Genomic DNA, 17,357 nt, shown 5'->3' on the forward strand with positions numbered 1-17,357 from the left:
TCGTTAAGGGAACACAGCTAGCTGAGTGTGCTCCAACGCTGGAGGGATCTATAAAGAAGAAGAAGAAGAAGAAGGAGGCATTTTCCTTTGATCTATTGTTTTTTCTCTTTGATCTTTACAACTTTTTCCAAATCTCACGCATTTGCTTCATGAAAACTCACACTTTTAGTAAGGCAAAATCGGGTCCGAGATCAATAGGGTACGAATTGACTGTATTTGCATTTCCGGTTCATGCAAAGGTGAAGGCCAGAAAGAAGAGTGTGATTTTGACAACAAAAGACTAAAAGTGTATATATCGCCGATATAATTGTTTGATTTTGAAGGTACAACATCAAAACAGTTTTGTTTTTCATCTGCAAAACTTAAACTATGTGCTTAAACTAATGCACTTCTTTCTAAAAGTCGCATTTGACGGTTGAAGCTGTTCTGAGCCTCGGAATATTTTTTTTTACTATGTGCATAGATTTATTATTTTGATAAAGTATCAACACAAAAACATTTAATACATACAAACACATATTTCACAATTTCAAAATTTCAATCATTCAGACGCATATTGTAAGAATAGTCCTATAATATAAGACTTCGGAGTTTCATATCATTTACATTCAACGTTTTTTATTGGATATTTTTTTTTTACTATCAATGTTGAAACCCGAAGTCTTATCGATAGATGCTATTTTCTCGAAGCAAATTTTAAAATTAATAACCCACTCACAAAACTAATAGGAACAACATTAAAATGTATGAAAAATATCTCTTACTGTCTTTAAATTGCTAAATTATGTTCCTGACTCATCCTTTTTTTTTCGAAGCCGACAAACATTTTTCATCTCGCCATTTTATTTCAAAACATGTGCCGATTCTATATTTTTAAGAATGCGTGAAGAAAACGAATTTGATGGTAATATTAAAAGAAGGCTTTGTGCAAGAAAGGATGATTTAATGTTGGTAGCTTAGCTTAGCGCAAGTGGCAAATAGTTCATGCATGTTGAGAACGAGAAAAGATAACCAATAAATACAATGGGTATGTTCTGTAGTAATGGTCAACTGGGATGCATGTCCGGGAAATTTCATATAAGGCACAAAATGTTGCCATATCTACAAATGTAGGAAATTTGTACCGACACTGGAAAATGAGAGTACATTGAATAGGGACCGAAATTTTGCCTTGCAACAGGCCACATGTGGACCCCTCAATGAGGTTGTTGTCTGGGGTTGTTGTAGAGGTTCTATAAGCGTGGTATTCTCTCTCAACAAGGCATCAACGTCCCATTCTATTCAGACGGGGCTGCGTATGTATACATCCCGTACAGCTAAACGGACAACCCCTTTGGCAAGTTTTCAACTGGAATGTAGGACAGAAAGTCACAGGACAAAAAAATCACGGGACAAAAAGTCACAGGACAAAAACTCACTATTCAGTTCTGAGATTATTATACTTAAATAATAAAACACTTATACATTGAAAAAATCATTTTTGTGTTTTTCTTGAACTATTATATATAAAGCAACTCCGTAATTAAAATGTATTCCTTAAATATTGATAATAAGGATTGGCTCGCTCATCCAAGTTGTGTGAACTTGTATATTGAGAAACTTGTATCGTCTCGCCCGCTTTTACAACTTTAAATTAATTTGTGATGATGCTTAACAACTTAGACCAGAGAACACCTGGTGAATGACTATTGGCTAGCTCACCACTATTGTAATAACTCGTATGTGGAAAGGAATTCAGTGATTTTGCTAGCGCTCGTCACTTTCGTAATTTACGAAACTGTTTTCAAAATGACGAAAGTATTTCAAATCAATTTCGTCACTTAAATTTGGAAAGTGTAAAAATATTTTCGCATGAAAATACTATAATTCTACCTGTCTACATGTTTCTGACAAGTTTATGACCCTCAGCTAATTAACATTTACAACAGGTGTTATAAAGTTGTTATTACAGCTAATCCGCTTATCGCCATCGGATGGGTCACTAATCCAGTTAATTATTTTCCCCAGTAAAATTAGTCAGTCTGCATTTTAATTTCAATATTTCTCAAGGCCAATGACCACAATTTGCAGTTCGTTTGTCGTAGTTTCGTCATTTGAACAAAATTGTTTTCCCCCTGACAGTTCGCTTTTTAATTTCAATATTTCTAAAAGGATCATAATTTGCAGTTTGTTTGTCGTAGTTTCGTCAAATGATCGTATTTTCGTCATCTTTGATATCAATCGTTCAATTTCTTTTAAAAAGATAAAAAGACACCAAGATAATAAACAAGTAAGGAACTTAATGAAGGAATTACCACCAGTTCCTTCCCAAAATTTGGGGACATTTGCTGGAGTTTTTTGGTGTGACACCAAGTTTTTACATACAATGACATTATGTAAATATTTGTGTGTGCACTAAAATGTATGAATAACAATACATTTTTTAGGAATACTGCAGCTTTCATGCTGTGTGGAGAGAAAAGGTAGATATTTTTATAATTCCATCATTCACAAGTTCACCTATCTCCCATCCCCATTCCTTAGTAACATCTATAATTAATACAACAGCTCTTATTCATACCCTACACTCGACAGGTACAGAAAGAGTATCTCCCATCCCTATTCCAGAGTAACATATCTATAATTAATACAACAGCTCTTATTCATACCCTACACTCTACAGGCACAGAAAGAGAATCTCCCATTACCATTCCATAGTAACATATCTATAATTAATACAACTGCTCTTGTCCATACCCTACACTCTACAGGCACAGAAAGAGTATCTCCCATCACCATTCCATAGTAACATATCTATAATTAATACAACTGCTCTTGTCTATACCCTACACTCTACAGGTTCATACCCTACACTCGACAGGTACAGAAAGAGTATCTCCCATCACCATTCCATAGTAACATATCTTTAATTAATACAACTGCTCTTGTTCATACCCTACACTCTACAGGCACAGAAAGAGTATCTCCCATCCCTATTCCAGAGTAACATATCTATAATACAACAGCTCTTGTTCATACCCTACACTCTACAGGTTCATACCCTACACTCTTACAGGTACAGAAAGAGTATCTCCCATCACCATTCCATAGTAACATATCTATAATTAATACAACTGCTCTTGTCCATACCCTACACTCTACAGGTTCATACCCTACACTATACAGGCACATAAAGATTATCTCCCATCACCATTCCATAGTAACATATCTTTTATTAATACAACTGCTCTTGTTCATACCCTACACTCTACAGGTTCATACCCTACACTCTTACAGGTACAGAAAGAGTATCTCCCATCACCATTCCATAGTAACATATCTTTAATTAATACAACTGCTCTTGTTCATACCCTACACTCTACAGGCACAGAAAGAGTATCTCCCATCACCATTCCATAGTAACATATCTATAATTAATACAACTGCTCTTGTTCATACCCTACACTCTACAGGTTCATACCCTACACTCTTACAGGTACAGAAAGAGTATCTCCCATCACCATTCCATGGTAACATATCTTTAATTAATACAACTGCTCTTGTTCATACCCTACACTCTACAGGCACAGAAAGAGTATCTCCCATCACCATTCCATAGTAACATATCTTTAATTAATACAACTGCTCTTGTTCATACCCTACACTCTACAGGCACAGAAAGAGTATCTCCCATCCCTATTCCAGAGTAACATATCTATAATACAACAGCTCTTGTTCATACCCTACACTCTACAGGTTCATACCCTACACTCTACAGGTACAGAAAGAGTATCTCCCATCACCATTCCATAGTAACATATCTATAATTAATACAACAGCTCTTGTTCATATCCCACACTCTACAGGCACAGAAAGAGTATCTCCCATCACCATTCCATAGTAACATATCTATAATTAATACAACAGCTCTTGTTCATACCCTTCAGGTACAGATTCAGATGGTTTGATGAATATTGTACATACATGTGCATTGTGTGTATTAATCGGTCATTTTGTTAGAGATGGCCTTCACACCAACCTTTAAATCCCCTTTATCCCTAAATTGGTACAAGTTTCATTCAAAGTTTTGTATATGATTACATGCACACACAGGTACAACAAAAATTTTGTTTATTATTATATTGGGTACATGTAGCTAGTGGTAGAATCTAAATTCATGATGGGGGGAAAAGGTACATTGTACTTGTAATGTTACAAAAAAATATTCAGATGTTGTAATGAAATAAGATAATGGAGGGTAATAGCCTTATTAGAATTATCATCTTAATAAATATGGCCATTTGCAAAACATCCCTACCGGACAAATTAAAATTCTATGTTGCCATTTAAATTGGTATACATGTATTAGTCTAAAAAATAGATATTTAGCCTTGAGAATTGAAAAGGTCAGTTACCCCAATTCAAACAGTAGTTGATAGATTTGGCTTCCAGGCGGAAACCCAGTTGAAATTAAACAAAAGAAATGGAACTCTTTGTTCAAGAAAGTAAAAAAGACGAAGTTGATAAATTAGAAATGTTTACATCTGTTTCTATGGGCTTTAAAAGTTTAATGAATGTGCCTAATTAAGGATTTTATGCATCTTATGTATGTGTTTTTACTTAAATTATTGAATTGAGCTTCAATATATTTGTAAAATTTTAAATTATAGACAAATTTTCACAAAACAGTCGATTGTGGTAGGTGCAAATTCACTTGGATCTTTTTTGTGCATAAGCATAAATTCAGCCGAAAAAAATTCCAAAGAAAGATAATAGATTTATCTTTTTAAAGCATCAATTTGCATTTCTGCCCCCAGTGACATTTTTTTGAAAAAAAATCCCCAAATTAGGCAATAATTTCATAGGCGTGTTTGAGTTGACTATTCTGTCTTGAAAACGTATAAAAGAAAAATATTTGATACATCTTCTAGCTTCAGATTCTATTATTTTTATATATTTAGGCTGTAGGTTGATACAATAACATTAAAAATTTACAGTACTAAAAGATGAAATATATGGGTCAAGTGAAATACCTTTCTAATGAGTCATAACAACAGAGAAGGTGTGCATGGTGTGTTCAAATAACAAATTTTTACAAAAAGTACTTGACAGCTACCTTTTCTGGTGGATCTTAAAAATGCATAACTTCAAAAAAACTCCATCTTTTTGTGTGTGTTATCTAGGGTAATTAGTCTTCAACCTCTGAAAATTTTTAGTCTGCCCTTCCACAAAATATTTAATTAGAATTTTTTTAAATATTTTTGAATTTTCGAAAATTCCCCCTGACAACTGCTCAGACAATAGTTTCAAGTTGACCAACTGCATAAAAGTACATTAAATGATGCTCAATAGCTAGTAGATACATTTGTCTTTTAAAATACACCAGCATGTAAGGATCGTAATGATACTATGTGAATAAACTTATCAGTTTTCAAGAGCTAAATTGACAGCGGGTCATCAATACAATGGCTTCCATTTTTACGATTATAAAAATTAGGTGGCGTAATGGGGAGAATCCTGACTGGCTTCATGCCATTTATCTTGTCCATAATTGAGGTCACTTTATTGTTATTGTGATATTGTTAAAGTACAAAAGAACCCTATATTCTGACCCATACTTAATCTTGAAAAGTTTATGTATCTTGAGTTACTTGTTCAAAATCTGTGAATGTTGAAATATTTTGGGCCCTTTTATTGCATTTTACATTACATGGCAGTTCTTTTGTGATATAAGAAAATACTATCTGCCTACTTGTTATAGAAATAGACTATGCTTGACTTGTTTTCTCTACATTCTCTTGTTCACACCAAAATCTGATAGAGAATTATTTTGTTACAAAATATTTCAAATGAGAGCTGAAATTCTTTCTATCTTAAGATTCATCATAACATATAGACAAAAATGCCTGTGTTTTCATCTAAAAATTTACTCCGAGTACAGACAAACCACAGTTGGAATAGTTTTATGGCCTAGCATGCACTAGACAGCTAGATATGTCAAAGTAAATAGCATTTTGTGTTGCAGAAAGATAAAATCTTTTTTAGGATATTGATGGACAATTTTTTCATTCCTGCAAAAGGTGTAAAAATAAACGTAGTTGATATATATATAGTAAATGGCTGGCTTGATAGTTATATTGATTCAAGACTTTACTACTACTTTGAGATAAAAACAAAAACAGTACATTGAGCACAACATTCTACACATCCTATTCATGAATATTTCAAGAAATTTATCAATAAAATATATACTCAGATATTCAAGTTACAAAATGATATGTAAGTAATCATGCTTATATCAAGAAATTTACATAGATTGTGCATGGTGCATGAACAAAGTACAATGTATTTGTTCTATAAAATATCAATGAAATCATTTGTTAAAAGCACTATTTAAAATTTGAGTTATCTTCCTTTGTCCATAAATGTAGTTTAACTACCACAAATTTCCTACCATTGCTTAATACAATGCAATGTTTAATTTTAAGTTTCCACTACAAAATGAATGCAATCTTTACCTTTCAGTGCTGACATGCGCTTGGATTTTTTACTCACAAATGCTGGTTTCTGATTTTCTTGTGACGTGTACGTGAAAAAAAAGATATGGGACACTTGTGATGTACATACATATGTATATGTTAATTTATCGAAAATGCTCCAGAATTTTAATTACTTTTTGCTTAAAGGAGTAGGCCCAGTAAGACCCCTTTTTGGCCCAAAAATATAGCATTTTTACAAATTTGTTAATATGTAAACTTTAAGCTATTTATTGGAAAGTAGAATACTTCTGTTACATAGACTAATATAGATATGAGCTGTTTTTTACAATGCACATGCATCAGTTACTAACATCATTAATTCATGCAAAGTTACTGAAATCTTCACAATTTTAGCATTTGTGCTAATATCTAGACAGTTTTTGTCAAAAATGGAAGTGGCTGCACTTAAGTCTTAATATTTAAAATAAAATTGAGAATGGAAATGGGGAATGTGTCAAAGAGACAACAACTCGACCATATATGTTGTATTTGATGATAATACATAACATATGTAAAGGTTGAGACTGAACAACTAAAAAGTGACATTTTATGGCATATTTAATAGATTTTTCATATTTAAGCTTGAATTTGAGCATCTTTAATGACCAAATCAGTTGTAATCTTTTACATACACTAATTGAGTTGACTGAAGTAGTACCTTAAGTGTTTAGAAAATGTAAAAAAAATCTTGCACGAGATGTACTTCAAAATTTAGGCCAAAATAAGCCCTTTAGGGACCTTCTCCTTTGGTAAATTTACCATATGAAGTCAATTTTAAGATGTGACAGTGTTCTTGTTTATTATCATGAAATGTAAGCTAATATTAACAATTAATGAATGATACCAAAGGTGTATAAAAGAGTAGACATAGAACACAGCCCATCAACATGCTTTAGTGTTTTTGTACATCTGAGTATTAAAGAAAATCCCTGAATGATGATATCAATAAATTATATATGATATCTGGTTAAGAAATCTAACCAATACTAACCTGAATTGATTAATAATTTCACTATAAAATACTGGACATGCTGAAACAATATACATTGTAACCTTCGAGACAACCACAGAGCAAATCAAGAAATGTGTAAAATAACTTGGCAGGAAATAAAATGTAAATCGGGAAAACAATTTGAGTGGACTTGGCAGAAAATAGCATGTAAATAGGGAAAATAATTTGAGTGAACTTTGCAGGAAATGAAAAAGGGATATCAATTTGAGTGGACTTTGCCGGAAATAAAATAGGGATAACAATTTGAGTGGACTTGGCAGGAAACAACATGTAAATAGGGAAAACAATTTGAGTGAACTTTGCAGGAAATGAAAAAGGGATAACAATTTGAGTGAACTTTGCCGGAAATAAAATAGGGATAACAATTTGAGTGGACTTGGCAGGAAACAACATGTAAATAGGGAAAACAATTTGAGTGAACTTTGCATGAAATGAAAAAGGGATAACAATTTGAGTGAACTTTGCAGGAAATAAAATAGGGATAACAATTTGAGTGGACTTGGCAGAAACTAACATATAAATAGGGAAAACAATTTGAATGGACTTGGCAGGAAATAACATGTAAATAGGGAAAACAATTTGAGTGAACTTTGCCGGAAATAAAATAGGGATAACATTTGAGTGGACTTGGCAGTAACTAACATGTAAATAAGGAAAACAATTTGAGTGGACTGCATAACAATTTCAATAAACATACTATCCTAAAGCAAGAAAAATGAAGTAACATACAAAAACACTTGTTCTCTCTTTCATATACCATGTATACCATCCTGGTAAACAGAGTTTTGAAATATCTTTTTTGAGAAATTATAACATTACATCCACAACAAAATTTTAGATTTCAGATAGCATAACATTCAAGTGATTTAACATCACATAAAGTCCCTGGGGAAAACTCAGAAATACTGTCATAAATTGATATAGAAATTCAATATATTACAAGTTGTGCGAGGCAGAAGTGCCTTTTTATTTTGCAAGCAATTGTACAAGTTCATTTATGAAGATGTGCATGCGAGAAGGAATTTGATTTTCAATTATTTTTAACACAATTTTTATTACTGTAGTTGTTGAACTTTGTAAATTTTGGGGTAATTTGTGTACAGTTGACTGTTGATTTATTTTCATGGATAATTGATTTCATGTTACAATGTATAAACATGATCTGCATACAAGCGTATAGAAAATGTGAACTTTGTTAAACTCTTTATTTCATGAAATCCAAGTAAATTAATATCACTAAATAGTAATCATGATATAAATGTATTGTCCAAGAAAAATAAAAATGAAGGTTTATTCTACTTTTAGATATATTGGTGGAAGTCAAATGTCCTACGGTTGGTCGTCCGATGAACTCGGTACAACAGGAAGTAAAAGGACGAAGATGTCCCACCATAATATCAGCATCACTAGCTGGGACATTAATGATTCTTTGGCTGCAGACTTTGATGGATCATTATCCGGACTAGGAAATGACCTGGGATCAGGCACTTATAACATGAGGTATTTTAAAACTATTTAATGAATTGATATATTTTTGCGAAACGTTACTAGTAGGAATTATTGTATGGTTTAGCTTGCTTAACTTATAGAAGTTTGATACTTATGATGTATATCTATCTGCACAATGTACTTTGTATTGATAATTTTTTTTTTAATGTACAATGTAAAGTCAATCTAAACACATGCTGTAACTATATAACTTTTGTTTAATTCTGCCACCATAGGATTATATAAACCGTTCATCATTGCTTGAATTGATCTTTCTGTTTATATTTGCATCACCATGTTTGGATTGATTTTATTATTTTATGTATTCAACACCACTGTTCGGGTCACTGTTTTTGTCTCCCCTGTAATGAAAGTCGTGGAAAGCAAGACATAGGGATTGCTTTTCCAGCAACGATGACGATGGCCTCATCAATTGTTTAGTTTTCTGCTTAAGTTAGTTTGATAGGAATTACTTGTGGTAGATCATTGATATTTAATATTAAGTTGCATGACTATCAGTACATGAACCTATCATTTTGATGACTATTTTGAGGCCCTGCCCCCTAGGACATGGTCCAGTGACTTTGAATTAATTAGCAATTTTCAATGTTTAGTTTTATGCTTAAATTAGATTGATAGGAACTACTTACATTAGACAACAATATTTACTATAAAGTTACATTACTGTTGGTACATCTCAGTTTGTCAACCATTTTGAGGCCCTGCCCACTAGATCATCCTCTAGCGACTTTGAATTAATGAGCAATGTTGCTGTTCATCAGATTGTCTTTTTCTGAATTTTATGTCGACAAGCGAGACATATCTCTGTGTCCACAGTTTATTATTTTAAGTTTGTAATACCAGTGTTTAGATTGGGAGGTAAAAATTGCATAAAATGCAATCAAATCTCTTATTTCAGGTTTGATAGCTATTTATTTTCCAGGCCTCATCCCTACTTTTGATAGAACAAACAACATAGTACAGTGTTGTGAACATTCTTCAGATCAATCTCATACCATAAAGTAAACTATTAAAGGCCAAGAATTGACAAAATGTAAAACAATTTAAACAAAATCAGGGGCCTAGTATTTATGTACAAAATAATAAATGAAAAACAAATATGATAGACAGTGACAAACAACAACCACTGAATCACAGCCTTCTGACTTGGGATAGAATGTGGCGACATTAAATATGTTAGCGAGCTTTCAACCCTCCCCTAACCTGAGATAGTGGTATAACAGCACAAAATAAGAACAAACTATAAAATCAGTTGAAAAAAGGCTTGACTTCTCAGATCGACACAAAGCACAAAAAATAAGTAACAGACTAAAGACACGCATTACAGATCAAAGAGTACTCCCATTTACTGAAAGCTATTTCAAAGCCAACTAAAACTTTTAAAATAATCCTTTTTCACTGACCAATGTTTCCCAGATGTTTTGTTGTATGATGTTTTATGTCTTTTCAGTGAGGCATTGCTTGCATTACCAGTCTTTAAACAGGAAAATTTGGACACAGGGTAAGTTTATATGGATATATATAATTATTGTCCCCCGCAAGACGCGTTGCGTGAGACATAGAAATACTGGGCATCAGTCCATCTGTCTGTCCGGTCTTGTAAGGGCTCTTACGTGTACAATTCTTGCCAGAATTTTTCAAAACTTATATCATAGGTTTATATCAGCAATGTCTCAAAAATGTTCGAAAATCAGTGCAGATCAATTATTAAGCAGTTAAGCTGCTTTATGCGAGCACCCTAGATTTGTGTTCTACCCAATAAATGCTGAAATATGTGCCATTGTTATTATCTGGCTGGCTATTATGTTATTTATAACTAATTGAACACTTTTTTCATACTTTTAATTCTGGAATACAAAAAATATGACCAGAAAAACCTTAAATGATCGTCGAACCACCCAAAAGTTTTGAAGTTGCACATAGGAAGTAGTGCTCAATAGAAATCCTTATGTAGTTTATTATCCCCTGTGCTTTTGGCCAAGATGTCAAAGAACAATTGCATGAATTATTTCATCGCCGAAAATCTCTAATTACAAGTCGTTTACAGTTGCCAAATGGCACAAAGCGCAGGAATATTGTATAACGGCTGTGACTAATATGACACGGAGTTGAAGTCTCAGTTGGCGGTAATTTTAACTTCGTCGACAATACGTAAATCAAGGACGTTTTAAATTTGGTGATTTCTGATAATAATCATTTTGTTCAACCGCTAGCTTTATACCGAAAATCGCCAACATGTTATGTGTAAATCCGAGTAAATCGTATCTGACTGACAAAAACAACATCGAAAAACAATGGATGCCATAAACCGGAAATGAAGACAATTATAATACCGGATCTAATTCCGGGGGAGGATAAGGGAAAATCCGGGTTTGCCGATCAAATACAATAAAAATATAATAATTCCAGGCATGAGACAAAATACATCTATCATGATGAAATATAAACTCTAGAATTGAAAACCAAAGATATATTGAAAAGAAAGAAAAAGCAGGAAATATTTTATACAGAAACTCAAAATTACTTTTAGTTCACAAATTTTCATGTCAAAAACCAATAAAATGTGACAGTATTTTCCTTATCATTAATAAATATTGATATAACATGTAGATGTTTTTATTGTTTAAACATATTACTACAATTCCATGAGGTAATTTCTTCTCAATTTTAAAGGGCCTATAAAAATCTGGAAGTTTCTTACTTTATTTTCACAGAGGAACTAGCTAATATAATATATAGTGCAACTAGATATGATACACTTAAACAGTTTTGAATTTGAACTGTTTAATATAATGGTATAATTAGTAATAAATAATCAATTGTTGAGACAACACATCCACCCACAGTGATACCCTCAGCCTCCCTCAGCCTTCCTAATACAAAAAAAAAGATTATTTAAATTCATAAATTAATATACAAGACAATTACATTTATTATTAAACAAATTAAACGACAGTGACACTGACAATGAAACAAGCTAACTTAACACCAAAAGCACATTAAAGTATCTTACTGAGTTATGAACTATTTCAAGTAAAAGCAGGACCTGGAATTTAGGTTGTGGACCTTTCAGTTTGGAGTGTCAAAGGTCCTGGACTGTCCAGTACCAAATGTTAATTTTAACCCCTGCATTCACAGTAAAGCGATTTTGACGTGTATTGCAATTCCAAGTAGAATTTACTTTTGGACATTAAACGTTTCGAATGCGTATTAAACTAATTCAAATCAGTTAATAATGTGAATCGAATTCGAATTATGTGTGAACGCAGCATTGATATATCTAAGAAATGAAGAATATTAAAAAAAGATGGACAAAATATTTGTATTCATTTTGTTGCAATTTTTGTCTTGCCTTGACAGAGTCAAAAAGTGAGACATATATATATATATAGGCATGCTGTTTTGGCGGAATCAACAATGTATTAGTTTGTGATTTTGTGATAAGGTCTGGTTTCTGGTAGGTCAATGACATTTTGTAAGTAGTTGTGTTAGCATAGGCACATCTCATTACCATAGAGAATATTTGGCCCCACTCCCTTAGTCATGGTCTATTGACTTTGACACTTTGCATAGTTTACATGTATATGTTTGTGATTAGGTCAGTTTAGGGGGAACCACTAGTGGTAGGTCAATGATATTTGGTGTGCAGTTGTATAAACTTTTTCATTTCTAATTTCCATTGAGATTATTTGGCCCCGCCCCCTCAATCATGCTCTTTTTACTTGAAAACTTATGTTACTTTGAAATTTCATTTATTAGTTTTCGATTAGGTTAGTATTAGGGAAACCAATAGTGGTAGGTCAATGATAATTGGCATGTAGGTGTAGAAGCATTAGTACGTCTCATTTCCATAGAGGATATTTGGTCCTCACCCCTCAGTCATATGCATGATCTATTGACTTTGAAACTTTTACTTAGTTTACATGAATGAGTTTGTGATTATTATGATTATGTCAGTTTAAAATTACCAGTAATCTTAAGTCAAAGCTATTTGTTATGCGAATGTATTGGTATTCAAAAGTTTCATTTCAATGGATATTATATAACCCCACCCCCTCATTATGGTTCATTGACTTAGAAATTGAATTTGTGTTAAGGTTTGTTTAAAGGGAACGACTTATGAAAAGTCAATGGTATTTGGTTTGCAGTTGAACAAGCATTGGCACCTTTCATTTCCATAGAGATTGTTTAGCCTTGTACCTTCAGTCATGGTTCATTGACTTTGAATATCACTTACATGTTAAAGTATTACTATTTTAAGTGTAACATTTGCATTATCAAAATAACAAATAGGCAAAACATTACGTTGTGTTAATAGCTTATTATAGATTAGACATGTGTAATTATTATAAAAATAGGGGGAGATGTGGTATGATTGCCAATGAGACAACTATCCACCAAAATTCAAATGAAGTGGATGTAAGCAATTACAGGCAACCGTACAGCCTTCAAAAATATATGTTGCATCATTGCTAGGCCATTATAACAACATCAGCATTTCTTGTAATACTAGTATACAAGAAAATTACACCATTTCAGATAGTTTCAGGTATGATTTGATAATTGTGCATAGTGGCACCAGCTGATCCAACTAAAAGCGCTAATATGGCATATTCAAACTCTAGAACATAGTGGAATTAAACCATACACCACTGTTGGACACCATAATTGAAATTATTATTCTGAAAAGAATATTCCTCCATGCAGCCTGCAACAATTAGCAAAACCTATACTGCATAGTAAGATATAAACGACCACGAAATGACAAATGTAAAACAATAAAACTAAAGCAGCCTGATTTATGTACAAAACAATTATGAAAAATAAATATGATATACAGCAACAATCAACAATCACCAAATTACTGGGTCCTCACTATGGACAGGTACATACAGAATGTGGCGGGTTAAACATGTTAGCTGGCACAAAACTCTCCCCTAACATGGGACAGTGTATGTGCATAATCTCAGACATTGAATCTTTAAAAAATAAATTGGAAATAACTTTTGAAAGTGGTAGGATTGGATAGCAGAAACATTACGGTACAAACATTATTTGATACTTGAGAAATAGCTGAGATATATAGATTCTACCACTGCATCGAGTGTGATACGATATTTATCCACTCGAGACAGTCAATGACAGTTAAATTTTCAAATTTAAAACGCGAGGCTCGCCGAGCGTTTTAAATATTTTTTTTTAAAATTTAACTGTCGAGAGTGGATAAATATCGTATTACACGAGATTTGGTGGTGGAATCTGTTTCTCTAATGATTTTCAAACAATATTCAGGCAAACTTATTCCGTTTTTTCGAATGATCTGTAAAAAGATGTGTTCTTTCTATGTGACGTCATCAGACATGGTCGCCTTTTTTCATGCCGTCACAATAGGAAATTCAGAGGAAAGCAAGTAAATTCGACGTCATAATCGGATTTTAACCAATGAAGAACTGAGATCAAACGAACCACACGTTGATTAAATTTTTTGTATACAATGGGTGCAGAAAGGGATAAATTGACGAAGAATTAGAGAAAAATATTTTCATCCATTCTTCCGCTATATTCATCTTAACTTCTGCCAAGTTTACCTTTGATTTTTTTAATTAACTGCCTATAGCGCCTTTGGTGCTTTGATTTTTAAAAGAGTTATGCCCCTGGGAAATTATAATTTTATGAAAAACTGCATTGTTAGTGCTCTTGTGTGTACATTGTTAGTGCTCTCGTGTGTACAATGTACAATTCTTTGCAGATTTTGATCAAATTTATATCAAAGGTTTATATCAGCAATGTCTAGCTATATATAGGACAAGTTCGAAATTCAGTGCTGATCAATTATTTTTAAAAGAGTTATGCCCCTTGGAAATATTAATTATATTAGAAATTGCATTTTATATGCTCTCAAGCCTTCATTTCTGTAAGATATTTGTAAAAAGTTTTAAAGAACAAAAAAGTTTTTAAGTTATTGTCCTTGGATGAATAAAATATGTGCAATGCAGGGGACATTGCTTCTCTGTTCTTTTATTGATAACAGATTTGTTCAGGTATTTCTGATTCACCTAGAGAAGACTAAATAACATTACTTTAAGCATATAAATGTAAAGTAGCACTGTCATTGTCATAATTAATATGACAAATTTAAAAAATATGTTTATGCTTTTAAATACTCATAAACTTAGTTTTATCTCTTTTATGGCCTTGATTTTGGTGTGATAATCACCTGGTAGTACATAAACTTGTATGTCATTGAGCATGTTGAGCATAAGATGGTATACAGAGGTTTTTTTTGAAATTTATATGAGATATTTCCAGTATTACCAAAAGTAAAGAGAATAGTATTTTTAATGAAATTTCATTTTTGCGTCTGATTTTAAACATTTCTTGATCATCAGGAAAGTTCACCGCCAAAAATTAGGAGGTGGTCAAAGAAGGAAAATACACGGGAGCTATATATATATAACACAAATTGGCAAAAAATCATCCCGGGTAAACTTTGTGTGGCATAGCTGAATTCTTAGTTATTTGAAAATGTACAAAATTTGTCTGCTGAGAATTGAAATGTACAAAATAATCCCAAAACATTGCATGTACTAGGTGTGTTCAACTATTAAAAGGAAAATGTCAACATTTAAAATGAAACAAGGATGAACCATTTCTTTGACTAATTCGATCACAAAAAATTATTCTTATACAGGTATAAACAATGATTAACATATTTTTTTAACCTATAATATGAAATCAAACAAACCTAGAAAAAGCCAGTTGCATGTGCAAGCTATCTATTTATATTTATGTTTATACTGGGTTATATGACCTTTGATAGTCTTTGGAGGTCTTCTCCATGGTTGTTTAGATGGCATCTAGACTAAAATACACACAAAATGTTGATACATTATATTGAGTCCATGTATTGTTAATAGTTTATTTTAGACTTTTTGTAATACAGATATATGTTTTAGTATGTTATAAATCAAATATGAGAATTTGAGTCAAATCTAGATCTGTGAACAAGAATTTGACAGTTAATGCCCCTTTAATCTTTCTGCTTCAGTTAGTTTGATAAGATTTATGATATTTTCTATGAAGTTACATTACTATCAGTACATATATATCAGTTTGACTACTATTCCGATGAACTGCCCCCTATGTCATGGTTCAGTGACCTTGAATTAGTTAGCAATGTTGCTGTCCATCAGACTGTCTTTTTCTGAATTTTCTAACGACAGGCTGGACATATCTCTGTGTAATCAGTTTATTGACTCTAGAATGTTTTTGCAGTTTACATGTTAAAGTTTGTGATTAGGTCAATTTAAAGGGAATATTATTTGGTAGCATTGGCATATTTCATTTCAGTGGAGATAATTTGACTCTTAACATTCGCTTGTGGTTCATTGACTTTGGGATTTTGCTTAGTTAACATCTTGAAGTTTGTGATTTTACCCATAGCTAAGTTTAATGGGAATCAATGATATTAGGTATGCAGTTACATTAACGTTGGGATATCTCATTTCTACTGAGATCATTTGGCCCTGAACCATCAGTCTTTGTTCTTTTAATGCTTTTCATAATTAACATGTTAAATTATTGCCATTTTAACATCAAAATTATCTACAAGATTGTGTTTATGCTTCTTTGTAGGTGTTTTAAAAAACAGTTCCCCTGGTGTTTCTGTGATATATTCAATATACTTATATATTTTCTAAATGAACAGGTTCCAGTATATATTAGGGGCAGCTACATCTCCAGCAGTGAAACTAAATGAAGAAACACTGACCTACCTCAATCAAGGTAATTCACTAACACTGATTCATACTACCCTTTATACTGAAGGGCAGTATGACCTTTTGCAACACTTTGCATCCGTCCTGCGTCTGTCTGTCATCTTTAAACTTTTCTTTAAGAAATCTTCCTCTGAAACTGTTTTTCCAAAAACTATAGGAGCTATGTTAAAAATGTAAACTGCAAAAATGATCGGCATTACAAGATTTATCGACCCTGAAAATTGTAAAAAAGTCTTACAACTCATTTTGGAGTTATTGCCCATGAAATTTTGTTTTCCAATTTTTATAGTATGTGCATATAAAATTAGCTAACCGGCAATTTTTCACTAGGTCAATTAGATGACTTGAATAGAAGTTCTAAATGCAAATTCACTATTCCAAAACTACCATGCATTGTTGTTTTAAGCAATAGTGATTTTGGAAGTGCTCATGAGAGAATTTAAAGGGATAGTAGCTACGATTTTGACAAAATTATGACCAAGTTTTAAAGCTGCTAAAATCAAAGATATGTACTTTAAATTAACAATAAGATCAGTGGAA

General features: G+C 32.5%; 1 protein-coding gene across 2 annotated transcripts in view; it reads left to right on the top strand.

Moving 5' to 3' along the window:
- The first annotated feature begins 240 nt into the window (after positions 1–240).
- The window catches only part of LOC127728698 (transcription factor CP2-like), a 49,297-nt gene continuing 32,180 nt past the window's right edge, over positions 241–17,357 (top strand). Inside the window, exons 1-4 of one of the 2 annotated variants that reach the window (XM_052236330.1) lie at positions 241–323; positions 8,836–9,030; positions 10,490–10,540; positions 16,748–16,824. In XM_052236330.1, coding sequence (XP_052092290.1) covers positions 8,855–9,030; positions 10,490–10,540; positions 16,748–16,824 — 304 coding nt within the window. In that variant the 5' untranslated portion in view covers positions 241–323; positions 8,836–8,854. The remainder of the gene's footprint in view (positions 324–8,835; positions 9,031–10,489; positions 10,541–16,747; positions 16,825–17,357) is intronic. The other variant, XM_052236331.1, reaches the window with a different exon arrangement.

The sequence above is a fragment of the Mytilus californianus genome, unplaced genomic scaffold (genome assembly GCF_021869535.1).
Source record: "Mytilus californianus isolate M0D057914Y unplaced genomic scaffold, xbMytCali1.0.p SCAF_2, whole genome shotgun sequence".
Classification (NCBI taxonomy): Eukaryota; Metazoa; Mollusca; class Bivalvia; order Mytilida; family Mytilidae; genus Mytilus; species Mytilus californianus.